This window comes from Scatophagus argus, chromosome 19 (genome assembly GCF_020382885.2).
Source record: "Scatophagus argus isolate fScaArg1 chromosome 19, fScaArg1.pri, whole genome shotgun sequence".
In the NCBI taxonomy this organism is placed as follows: Eukaryota; Metazoa; Chordata; class Actinopteri; family Scatophagidae; genus Scatophagus; species Scatophagus argus.
This window is the reverse complement of record NC_058511.1, coordinates 16,169,053-16,182,162: the sequence shown is the minus strand read 5'-3', so window position 1 is coordinate 16,182,162 and position 13,110 is coordinate 16,169,053. Positions and strand designations below refer to the sequence as shown.

Sequence of the window (13,110 nt, the reverse complement as noted above, 5' to 3'; positions counted from 1 at the left end):
GGAGAGAGAGAGAGAGAGAGAGAGAGAGAGAGAGAGAGAGAGAGAGAGAGATATATAGATAGATAGAATTTGTTTGTGGGTATGTAATGACTGCAATTAAAACAGCAAGACCAGTGTTAGTAGTGAATCTGAATGCAGTGTATAGCACCAAACAGTAGATGGAGACATAGATGCAAAATCAAAAATGCATCTCCACCCCGTTATTTTGTTTGTTTTTTGTTGTTGTTGTTGTTCTTTGTTTTTTGGGGGGCGTTTTACCAAAATGAACTGCATAGTCATAATCCTTATGATCATTATAAACAATCTAGCCATTATAAAAAGGATTCATTTTTCTAAGTTTCTGTTGGGAAATTATTGGTAAACTGAAACATCATTTGAATATTTTGGCGTAAGGATATACAAATTTCTGTTATAAGAATACTGTTTGTAGATATTGATTTGAAAAAAAAGGAAAAAAATGCACTTAGGGGCGTTTCCGGTCATTTTAACCCCACCCACATTCTGCACGCTCCGGGCAGTCGGGTCAGCTGTGTTTCCCCCCGTATTTTCCTCCCTGAAACCTCCAAAATATCTCTGTTCCTCAGCATGTCATCGTTAAGCAGGTCTTCCCAGCTTCTGCAGGAGGACTGCCTGCAGTATATTTAGCCTGTGTTGTTCTGTGACTCCAGAGGAGCAACAGGTGTTATCGATACAAGCAGGTGAGGTGGTGTTTCATCTTCTTAGATACTAGCAGCAAAATCCCTCAGCTATATGCATGCAAGATGTTATTTCTGACAAGTCAAGGATGTTAATCATTTCTACGTTTTCTGCAAATTAAAATGTTTATCGTCGACTTTTTATTCTGTTTTGACAAATAGGTAGGATCGGATATGCGGAACGTGTTTTTTTTCCCCCGCATAGGACCGATTCTGCATGTATTCACTCTGTTTGACGTAAAATGAAGATGGATTAAAGGAAAAGCAGCGTTTTGTTTCTCGTTTCTTTACGTGCACATGTGACAGTTTTAATACACTCCACAGGTGAATACCTCACCTGGTTTTATATCAACTTTGTTCGAAACTAACCTGGAAGATTTAAATAGGCCAAAGGTGCAGGTGTTCAGGGTCAGAGGGTTCATGTTTTTGTGACAATAGAGGGGGAAATGGTCAGGGTGCACCGTCTGTGAGGGGATACAGTAGCTGTTTTCGCTCGCAGTGTTTGCTCAGATGGGTTGTTTGTCTTGTTGTCTCCATAGGTGCTCAATTTCTACCTGGTGACAAAGTAGTTTACATTCTTCTCTGTGTGTTCATAAGAGCGGAGTGTAGGTCACAGGTTTGGCTACATACCTGCTTCCCCACTGACATGATTCATATGGAGAAGAATGTCTTTCATGCATGCTGTCGTGCTGTGTGCACTTGTTTCATTAGTGTCTGAACTGTACAGTTTTAACTGTAATGTAGAGACTGCAGGTGAAAATTAGCTAAAATAGATGTCCTGCTGTATTAATGTTTACACTGAAATTTCACAGCATGTGCTGCTGGTTGGTTTTGTTAACGTTTTGTCCTCAGATTGCATTAAACTTACACTCATTCTTACATTCCCCGCTTCATATCTCTTATTCAAGGAGCAGACTGAGGCATTCTTTATGATCCAAGACAACACTTATTGGCATCACATCAATACACACTGTGGGTTCCTCTTATGTTATGAACCATTATAAGGTCTCACTTAAATAATCTTGAGGTTTTTAAATATTTATTCAAATACGTGTTGCCTTTTCTTCTATAAAATGAACTTCTGCAATAATTTACTGTGTTTTGTTTAAGTTTTGTCTCCCGCTGGGTGTTCTGTCCCGCAGTGTTCCTCTGTCTGTAGTCCACCTCCTCCTCCTCTCTTCCACCCATCAGCCAACAATGTCGGGTGACATTCTGCACCGGCTCAGCACTTTGACCCTAAGCATCAAGCACCTTGGCCGCCTTCCTCTGTTTTCAGACCTCATCTGTTCTTCCATTCCGTCACCCAGACCCACCGTCACGGCCTCCCAGGTCCCCATCCTATTCCGAGAGCCCTACATCCTGTCAGGCTACCGTCCCGTCCATCAGGACTGGCGTTGCTACCTCCTCAGCCTCTTCCAGAGACACAATGAAACTCTGAACGTGTGGACTCACCTGTTGGCAGGTCCTGTCCTGCTGCTCCGCTGGTGGGCAAACACAGGCACCCTGGGGTACACCCTGGATGCAGCCTCTCTACCTCTGAGCGTCTTCCTGGTGTCTTCCCTCACCTACCTGTTCTTCAGTGTGGCGGCTCACCTCTTTCAGTCTCACTCTGAGCATGCACACTACTTCGTCTTCTTCATGGACTATGTTGGTGTAGCTGTGTATCAGTATGGTTGCTCTCTTGGACATTACTTTTACACGTCAGAGCCTGCATGGAGAGAAAGTTACATCGGTCTGCTGTTTCTGCCTGGAGCTGCCTTCTTCGGGTGGCTCTCCTGTGCTGGTTGCTGTTTCGCTAAGTGCAGGTACCGAAGGCCCTATCCACTGCAGCGTAAAATCTGCCAACTGATTCCTACGACCCTAGCGTACCTGCTGGACATCAGCCCCGTAGCCCACCGCCTGTTGACCGTCTCCTGGACTCAAGAGCCATCGCTGCCCTTCCACGCCCTCCAGATTATCTCTTTCCTGCTGTCGGCCCTTTTCTTCTCCTGTCCCATCCCTGAGCGCTTCTTCCCAGGCCACTGTGACTTTGTGGGTCAGGGTCACCAGATCTTCCATCTGTTTTTGTCTCTGTGCACTGTGTTCCAGCTGGAGGCTCTGTTCCTGGACTATGCCAGGCGTAGGGATACAGTGGTGGAGGTATTTGGAGAGAGGCAGCTGTGGTGGGCTTGTGTATCCTTCCTGGCCTTATTCCTGCTTTGCATCCTGACAGCAGTCATCACAATGAGACACTTGAAAAGGCAACTGCAGAGTAAACAAGTGAGAGACAAGTGACAAGTGTGTGTCTGTGTGTCTATAAGAGAGAGAGGGTTGGGGGTAAATCTACCAAGTTGAATTAGTAATAGTAATAAAATAAAGCAATATTCATATGTTTTTGTTTAAAATAAATCCGTTCATCTGTGAAAAATGTGATTACTTACAGTATCTGACCAATAAAATAATGTGAAAGAGCATCTTGTCTGGTACAGTTAACAAATCGTCTGAAATCTCTGAGGGTTTAAATGCTTATTCTACAAAGCAATGGATGGCTCAGTAATGTTTTCCACAGTGAATCATCCTCCCATTTAATTGCAGCTGATGACAGAGTCTGTTCTAAGAAGAATGCTGATGAAGGATACTGGGCTGAAACATACCTAATAATGTTTGTTTTCTGCACAGTTCTGCACACACTACTGCTCCAAACCTGCTTCTCAAGTTTTACATTGGACATTCCTGTTTGCCACAAAAGCTCTCTGAGGCGAGCGGCAGTGTCAACGGGGAAAGACGGAGTGAAAGAGCAAATCTGGATTATGGTGTTCACCGCAGTGGACCGGCCAGATAGCGGGATTTGGGAGAACAAAGAGGCTAGTTTAATACTGAGGCAGGGGGATAGACTGCATGGAGGGAAGTTGGCAGAATGGTCCTCCACATGGGTAAAATCCTTCAGCAGGTCTAGTTACTGTGAAGTGTGTGTGTGTGCGGTGAGTTGGAAATGATGACAAGGGCAAAAGCCAACAGCTGTGTGGTTTTTGTTACTTTCTCTGCCTATATGACTTATATAACTCTCAAGCTCAAGTGAAGGGTTAACCCATTAATGGTTGTTCTATTTCCCCCACTATACTTTTGTTCCTAAACTGAAGGATATTGATTGGCAGAATGGGAGCAGATGAAAGAGTGGTTTATCTTAACATAATAATATTTAGTCAACTGCACATCAGCCAGATACCCAACAAGGCCAAGCACTGTGTAACAAATTGACATGGAAAGGATGTGATATCATAAACAGAATCTGGACTAAAGTGGAAACAAAATCCTTGGCAAATACTTAATATTTATAGCAGACTGAAATAAGTCAGGCATGTTTAGCCACTATGTTAACACATATATCTTGTCAACTCGGTTCACATGGAGGAAAGCTTTATCTGATGTGTGTGCCTCTGTGGTTTTGCTTGTTCTTTTTTTCGGTGACACACATTATGTTTCAGTCATGTAAAGCTGTTAGCCACACCCTTTGTCTCAAATATGCAAAATAAATTCCCTCAGGATGAGTTTCAGAACAGCTCATTATAAATGTGTTAGACAGAGCTCAGGCCACATACTAAGGGAATCGTTTCATATTGTGGGAAATGCTGAGAATTGAATGAGAAGGTTAATGCCACTCTTATATCAGCCTGTTAGCTTAGCATAAAAACCAAAAGCAGAAGGAAAAGGCTAGCCAACGTGCGCCTACCACCTTGAACTTGTTTAATCTGTGCAAAAAACAGAAATGTAATAACTAAATAGGGGTTACATGCAATTTCTTGGCCGACTGCAGTGATGTTCTGAGTCTTGTGTTGAGGTAGCCATGCAGCTAGTGTTAGATTGTATGGTGAGTTCAGAAAAAAGCAAAGCAAATTTTCACCTTGTGTTATTTATGTTAACTTTACTGCTATCTGTTTTTACAGTCTGTCTGATATGTGTTTTTATCAGTTATGCCATGGGCTGAACCCTTAGTTAGTGAACCCTGTGGAAGCATTTATAGATTCGTATAGCACAATAGGCCCACTGATCAGGCCCACTTTCCTGTGCGGGGCTGAACTCAGTGAGCATCAGGAAGCTTATTATTTTTTTCAATTTTCCAGCAAACAGAGATAATTTGTTAGGTGGGCCCATTCCTATATGAACAAATCGTGCTTTCGGGATTATGTTGCAAATATTTGAAATTGGCCATGATTCCTGCAGGCTTCCTTTCCCCCTGCTGCCCAAATGTGGCTATTGATTTTTCTTTGTGCCTCTGAGCAAATCTCATACAGATCTGAGAAAGGGAACAAATGAAATTTGAGAGTTATAGATTTGCTGTTCTGCAGGGCTTCAGAAGATGATTATGACAGAATGGGACTGTTAAACAAGTAATGGGTGTGGGTGTTCTCTGTGTCATCACTGACAAGGAAATGTGTGTGTGAGTGTGATTGTGTGTGTCAGGGTAAATCAGTGTTATTTCATAGCAGTTATGTTATCAAATGAATAGTTACATTTCGGAAATTAGACTTATTCACCTTTTTGCAGAGAGTTAGATTAGAAGATCCCATTTTTATATATGAGACTAAAGCCAAAGTAAAAAGACTCAAAGCCAGGGCAAACAGCTAGTTTAGCTAGTTTTGCTATCTAGCTTTTTTCAAATTTAATGGTTTTCATAAGGATTAAACAAAGGAGATATAACTTTATGTTGACTCTTTAATCAAGATACAAGTTCATTTTTTTGTCTGGTTACCTGTGGCTAAGCTAATGGTCTCCTGGCTAGCTTCATATTTAACAAAGAGAAATGAGGATAGTCTGTGATTCAACATATTTCCCAAAATATCTAATTATTCTTATTACATTCTCAACATGCCATTTTATAAATAAGCCTTTGCTTGAGTGAAAACCTTCACTAAAAATGTAAAGATGTTGTTTCTTTGGGAGAAAAGTATATGGGACATGTTTAATTACTAAAATACAGCATGAATGCAGAATTACATAAATGGCCTGCTGCTTTGTCACTTTGGAGTTATTCCTCTGACCAAGCAGTCACTGTGCAGGTGTGACTAGAAAAAATGCACACGAGTGACATTAACACACACTTTGTTTTCTGTGCCGTCCTGTGGTGCCCAGAATGCAGCATGGAGACATGCTGGTATTTCTTCTTGTTTTGGTTTTCCAGGTTGCTACATTAATTTTTATACATAACCATTCATCCTAGAACTCACCGCCACATGACTTGACCCCTGGCCTTTCACAGCAATCAGCTGAAGTGTTCTCACGTCCGTGTGCAAAACTCAAACGACACCTCTGACACTCAGCAGTTCATTTACACAGATCTGAGTCTGCATCCAAGCCCTGCTTTGCATTACAACAATGATCCTTTTTTTCTGTAATACTTTCCTTGTGAGTGTGATTTCAGTAGTTTCAGGCAATCAGGTTGCAGTACAGAGACCAAGAAGGAGAAACTAATTTGTATTACAACAGCTGTGTATTTTCTAGTGTAATTTACTGGTTATTTAGTGTGTGTCTACCTTCTAGCCAATAAGGAACTACAAATGTAAATATGACTGACTGGACCACAGAGTCCTATTGTTAGTGGAAATATAAACAGTGTGTTTGAGACAATGTGATAAATACTATAAAAGTCATAGTTCAGGAATACAACACAACAAAAATGACTGCATATTTAAAATGATTAAAGGCTGGAGTATGATATTGTCCTTGGCCTGTAATGAACTGTCAGTAATGTAAACTGCCATAATGGGTGTGTGTGTGTACCTAACCAGCTTTTCCCAGGCAGTTATCTACAGTACACACATAAATTAACATGAGTGGTTGATTCAGCTCTCAGGTCTCCCCCACAGAAGTATTTTCAATATGAGCTGATATATTTTTTATATATTTTTTTCTTCTTTTTTTTTGGCTACAACACACATTCCAACATTCCTGGAAGCCACAGGCATTCAGGTGTAATTCGACAATGATGACACACAAAAGACTGTTTATGAGCTTAAGTCACCACCTCCTTCATAACAGACAGGACAACAATGAGTCCCTCCCTAAGTTGCCTTCCTGCTATGAGCCACATAAAGTAAAGGCACCTGAATGACAGACAGCAGTTTTTCAGTGCTTCAGCAGAGTCGAGCAGCATAAGACGTAAGTTGTTAACCCTAAGCTTTTTTTTTGCTGGATTGTGTATTATTTTTTTTCAGGAAAATATATATTCACCTGCACTGGACTTTAACATGAGAGATGGAATGGAAAAATTGACTATAAATTTCACATATCCTTTTCTCGCAACCCACTTTAGTTACTGGTGAACAATGTGTGCCAACTCTTGACACTTTTGACGCGGTTTTGCCATTCTTTACAGAGCACTAGGACTATGGCTCCAGTTGGGATGGTTGACATGTTGGGTTGGTTTTCATCCCCAGAGGTGGGCATCATCTCCCTCATCGTCTTCCTCATTCTCAGCATCACTCTTGTTGGCCTTTGCGCCAGGTGTCACAGGTGAGGGAAACAAGATGTTGTGTATATGTCATATTTGTTATCATTCAGTATATTATAAAATATAACCTGCTTTTGACCATTTGCATTCATGAAAGCTGTCATTCGAAGGGAATTATAGGTACTAAGAACTGTGTCACTTAATGGATGAGTAATGGTGATCAACTGTGCCACCCATTATAAACAAGTCTTGGCCTGTTGCTGCTCACAGTACTTTGGCTGATTCATTTTCATGTCACCAGACTTGCAAGGCTTTAATTGCTATTTGTCACTTTTCAGAACCACAGAACAGAGACTTGTTAGACTTGATAGGTGGTTTTCGTAGAAGGGTGTTGCCTGTTTGAAGAGAAGGAGGCAGAGAAGTCTAATCATAAAACATCGTTTTAAGGCTGAGGTATTTGAGCCAACTGGGCTGGGCTTGGAGCATAAATCTTTGATAGCTTGTTGGTCACAATGAGATCTTTGTGCTTGTGTGTATAGGTTTATATGTAGGGTGTTTTCACACACATCTATGCACACACATGTGTGTTTGCACGCCCATGACTGTGGTTATCACACCAAACATACCAGTAATAGTGACAGGGAGAGGGACGGTGAGGTAAAACAATAGTCTTATCTTCTGCTGTCTGTATCTGTACATTCCAGGGCTTTTTTGTCACTCATCGGAATGAAACTAGAACGGGACTGTAGTGATAGATAGGATAGATGGGAATCATAGCCCAATACCTAAAAGACTGTTTGCATATTCAAAGGAGGGGTGCACACCTGTGCCATTGTGTGTTGATGACAACTAAAACAGATGTTGCAAGGAGTACTTCAATGAATCATACATGGAAGACTTTGAGGCTACAGTAGTTTGATTTGTGATCTTGCAAGTTCAACTGACAAGTGCTGAATACTGTGCATGTTTTAGTTAGTTTTCAATTGCTGAGAGAGCTGCATTATTGTAAATGTATATAAATTTATTGGATGTCCAGAACTGTTTTTAAGTCATTTCAGTTGGTCTAAATCAAGTCCCCACCTAGATAAGCCCTGGTCAAGTCAAATGTCTTGTCAAAGCAAGCTCAAGTTCAGTTTCAAATCACGTCAAAGAAAATTCAAGTTTAGAATCAAGTGTTTCTGTGGGAATTTTTGCCCACTCATGCAGTAGAGCATTTGTGAGGTCAGACACTGATGTTGGACAAAAAGGCTTCACTCACAATCTCTGTTCCAGTTCATCCCAAACCACAACTTTAAAAGCCTGAAAATAATTATATTTTGCTAATGACATGCTCACCTACCAAACCATGAGCAGCTGAATCAGAAATTTGTGGGCTCAGCTGAGTCTAATCAAGTCCAACTAAATTTAGATATAAACAGGGATTTACCGAACTGGCAGAACAGGAGATTGCTGAGGGCAGCATGATGACCATTAGAGACACGAAGCCATTTTGGAGGGAGAGCAGTGGATTGTGACCGAAGAGTCTGGTGTATCTGTGTGTGCATGAACCAGGATGTTAAAGACACTACAAACTCATAAAAGAGTCAGAGACAAAACAGGAGACAGCTGGATAAAATTGAAAAGGTCATAAATCAAATCTAAATGTAAATAGGACCTTATGCACCTTGGACCCTGTACACGCTGAATACACACCATTATGGGTTGCTGTCTTAACACTTTCTAGACTAATTTATCTAATGTAAGCCTAATTTTCCTTGTTGTCATCCTCAGGAACAGCGGCAACGCATATGATGTCAGTGGCACAATGGTATGAACTGCCTTACCTTCTTCCTCATTGTCTGTTTCCTTCTTGCTCTTGCACATTCCCTTTCCATCAGTCTGTCATTTAAGACCTCTCTCCATTCATGAAACATAACCTTAAATCTAAGATATCTAAATGTAACCTCTAGTATTTATTGCACTTCCAGTTAGGAGCAATACATGACTGATTAGGGCTCCGCAAACACTTTGCCTCCTTTAGTGGTAATTCTAGGATCCTAAACTGTAAAACAAGCCTGCAGTGCTTTGAAACTGAGCCCTGAAATTAAGTGTCATAACAGTGTAAGGACACACCAATGAAATTATTGAGATTGTTTTCTACCAAATAAAGGGAGTGAAAGGTATCCAACTGGCAGCCGGAAATAAAGACAGACATTTGGCAGAAACAGGTGCAGTCATACTTATACCAGCCGAACAAAATAGAAGAGCTTTTAAAAGTCAGCAACAAGTAAGAGATTTGATTTCAGATAATGTGTAAAGCTAACAGATCTGCATTGCGCTAATCAGCATTCAGAAATAATCAAAATTGTCGTTGACATGCTTGCTACCCGCAAATATCTGATGGAATTAAGATGTTAAAAATACAATGTAAAATGCTGTAATGCACTTGCACAATGTATTTGATGTTATTTTGTTATCTTTAAGACTCAGAGTGCAGTTTGAGTAAAGCACTGATTTATTCAGTTGACAGATAAAGTGAAGATGGACTCACAAGCAATAAGACAGAAAGGGCTAAAACAACAAGTCAGTTTCCAATTAATATCACAAGACACCAACTTAAAGCTACAAATTGTAGCACTGCACCTTCATGCAGGAAGCAGTGCTAGTGCCAACTCTTGAAGGGTTAAGGTAACATCCACAATAACACCACAGGTATGGAAGGAGGAAACTAACTGAAGCCACCCTGCAATGAAAAAACCCCAGTGTTGGTTATGCAAAGTTGTTTTGTTCAACTCCAGTTGCTGTTGCTTTCCTGAATTTTGGCCAACAGCCTCACTCTGAAAGTTTGATGGGGCATTACCACGTACCCTGCATAAAGCAAGCTCCAAAACATCTGACAAGCTTCTTTCATCATTTGCTTAAGTGTAATATAACATATCCCAACTTTAAACTCAAAAGCTTTTTGAGTTTTATACATTTTTCCAGTGGATCTAAAAGCAAAACTCTTATCAGATGGGGGACCCTGGTGCAGAATCTTATTAAATGGGGGTCCAGGGTCTCGTTTTTTCAGGTTAGGCATCTTTGACGTGAAATATTTTGACATAGAGTCATAAGGATAGGGCTGAAATATTTAAGGAAAATATCTTGTTGCAATATTTCTGATTGTGATTTTGATGGCAGATGAAGCATATTGATTAGCTTTGGGTTAGCTTTGGAGAGGTTGGTAGGTGGACTTTATTACCTTTGGCCAGAGCCAGGTTAGCCTTTTTCCTCCTGTCTTTATGCTAAGCTAAGCAGCTGCAGGCTGTAGCTTCATACTGACCGTGCGATATACTGTGTATACATTACATATTGTCCTTATATCCCTTTCTGCATTTCTCTATGACAGACTGATGGAGCAGGAGGAGCCAATGGGACTGCAGGCACAAAGTCAGGAGGAGCCACTGGTGAGTTCTCTGTAAATGAAAGCACATTTTCAATCAACCGTTTGCATGTCACTTACATTTTCTCATCTTAATTGCCAGACTCGACGACTGTAAGTTGGAGGAGCCACAATGACATGCCTGCTAGCACGCTAGAGAGAACTCGTGCGGTAACCAACTAAACAGCCAGTTACAGTCCTGAACACTAACCCCACAGACACACAACAAATACATCACAGAAAACAGTTCCCAATTTCTAAGGCAAGAAGCAAGAACAAGGACTTATCACGCTCAGCATCCCATTGCACAGAACCCCAGTTTTTCTCGGTTTACAATATTCCAAAAGGACAGATGGATGAAAAAGAAGGGAAGGGTAGGAGGGAAAGTTGGCCCTGTCCTCTGCCAGCCTGAGCTGCTATCTACACCTTGCCCTCCTGACAGGCTTCACTTATCTGGATAAAGGAAGAACCTTGTATGTCCTTTTATTTATCACATCTGAATTCTCGTGACAAGACATTTTCATCTAATTACTTTGTTTCATCTATAGCTATCAACTCATCTCAGTACATCACATTATGTTTTTCAAGAGTTTAGATACTGTGTGTTTCTACCATTCTTTTCTGTCATTACCTGCACAGGAATAATGCTGATCCTTAATTGTCATGAAGTAATAGGGTCATTATTTGTGGAAATAAGACATTGCTGTTAAGTTTTTCAAATGTATTTTTAGTGCTTTGAGCACCATTTAGTTATGTTATATTGGAAGAAAGGCAGACATCTCTACAGCAGATATCTCAGATATCAGATATCTATGGCAACTCATACCAAAACAATCTAGATGAATAAATCACACTACAAGAGGAAAACATGTGTTTTTGATTTTGGGTTGAACTGTACCTTTAATACATAGCACAAATTGGCATTTTTATTTTTCTGTTTTGGTACAAATTAAACTACTGACATCCAGTGTGTTCATTTGTCAGCATTAGAGGTGTTGGTAGGCAGATATTTTAACCCCTGATTACTCCTGGCTAGCCATTTCCAGTCTTTGTGCCAAGCTAAGCTAGCTGGCTGCTAGCTGTAGCTCAGAGTGATAAGCGTGATTGAGTGTACTTCCCAAAAGGTCACTATTCCTGAGATGTTCTTGCCAGCCATTTTCAAACTACAGAACATGGTTAGGTTTAATATTATCTGCCATTCATGCCTATGAAAGTAAATGAGCAGATTCTTGAAACTGGCTTGAATTTATGATTTTTCTCTTGAACCCAAAATTTCAAGAGTATGCTAGTTGACTTTCATACTGTACTGAATATAAATGTAAACCAAGGGCTGGAACAGTAACAAGAATGCCTCCAAATCTCTAAAATACAAGAGCAGGTTTAGTAAAAACAGTTTGCTAAAAATGTTAAGTATGTGTGATTTGTGATATGGGGGATAAAACGTGCAAAACAATTTAACTACAGTGTTCCCTTTGTTGGTATGCTGGATGGTATAATGGAAGAAGTGACTTTTGGATGTGTACTGTATGATCTGACTCTGATTAATTGTGATACGAGTGGATTTTTCCAACCTTTGGTTTGGCACTTTTCATTATCAATGAAGGGATCAACTTTCTATTTGTATTTGTTCTTTTGTTTTCCTGCATTTTTGTTTCAGTGTTTCTCAGTCTGCTGCTTGCACGCAAAAAGTCTATGCTGTAGAATTACTTTTATTATAAACATTTATGACATAAAATGATATTTGTTGGTCTGGTTGTTGTGGAATGAAAGCCAATTTAAAAGCCATTCTTCCACCCCATCCTTGATGATTGTGAGGATGTGGGAGTGGCACCTGGTGTGACTGAAAATTCAAAGTGAACCAAAGGTCACAAAACCTCAGCACAGGGTGGAGTTGTCATTCCTGCAGTGCTAGTTGTCATACCATTCATTGCATTATTAACCCACTGAACTATTCAAATAAAGCACGCCCAAGCGTCAGAGACATTATCTCTTTCACCACATGAAAGGCGCCGAAAGTCTTAGTATCAGCACTGTGGTCTGAACACAACAGCTTCTGCTTAACTTTAGATAATTTAGATCATTTCACACGAGAGAAATGTTTGTGTTTTTTGTCTGATTCTCACTGGTTTGAAATGGGTGGGAAAATATATCACATAGAGCAATGAAGATTCACTGGAATCAAAGCTAGAGGTTAGCTGGTCAGTCTAATCAAACCACACCTGAACATTCCTGCAGATAAGCTGAGATTTTGAGTGTTAAACCCAAAATTAAAAAAAATTATTAAGGACTTTCACCCCAAAACTTTAACTTTTATTACTTATTTCGTCATTAATATTTTATGTATGGCCAAATACAAAGATTTGAAATCAAGATTTAAGCTGTCTTGCCCAAAGAGGTTAAATTTCAAACAAACAAAACATACAAAAGTGTTTGGGGCCTTAAAAATGGATTTAGTGCAAAATGCTAATAAAATATCCTAACTATTCACCACTCAGTATCACCTTCATTAAATTAGCTGGTAGATGCACAGACATTTCTGTTTTCAGGAAATTTGGGAGTTCAGTAGTGAACCTTAACAAGTACACTGC

General features: G+C 40.2%; 1 protein-coding gene across 3 annotated transcripts; it reads left to right on the top strand.

Annotated features, from left to right (window-relative positions):
• The first annotated feature begins 503 nt into the window (after positions 1-503).
• paqr8 (progestin and adipoQ receptor family member VIII) lies at positions 504-3,146 on the top strand. Of its 3 annotated transcripts, XM_046373757.1 has the most exons (3): positions 504-698; positions 1,604-1,667; positions 1,838-3,146. In XM_046373757.1, exon 3 carries the CDS (start codon positions 1,893-1,895, stop codon positions 2,967-2,969), a length of 1,077 nt encoding a protein of 358 aa, XP_046229713.1. In that variant the 5' UTR covers positions 504-698; positions 1,604-1,667; positions 1,838-1,892; the 3' UTR covers positions 2,970-3,146. The 3 variants fall into 3 exon arrangements, with proteins under 3 accessions (XP_046229713.1, XP_046229712.1, XP_046229714.1); XM_046373756.1 differs by lacking the exon at positions 1,604-1,667; XM_046373758.1 differs by lacking the exon at positions 1,604-1,667 and having other exon boundaries at positions 1,806-3,146.
• The last annotated feature ends 9,964 nt before the right edge of the window (positions 3,147-13,110 follow it).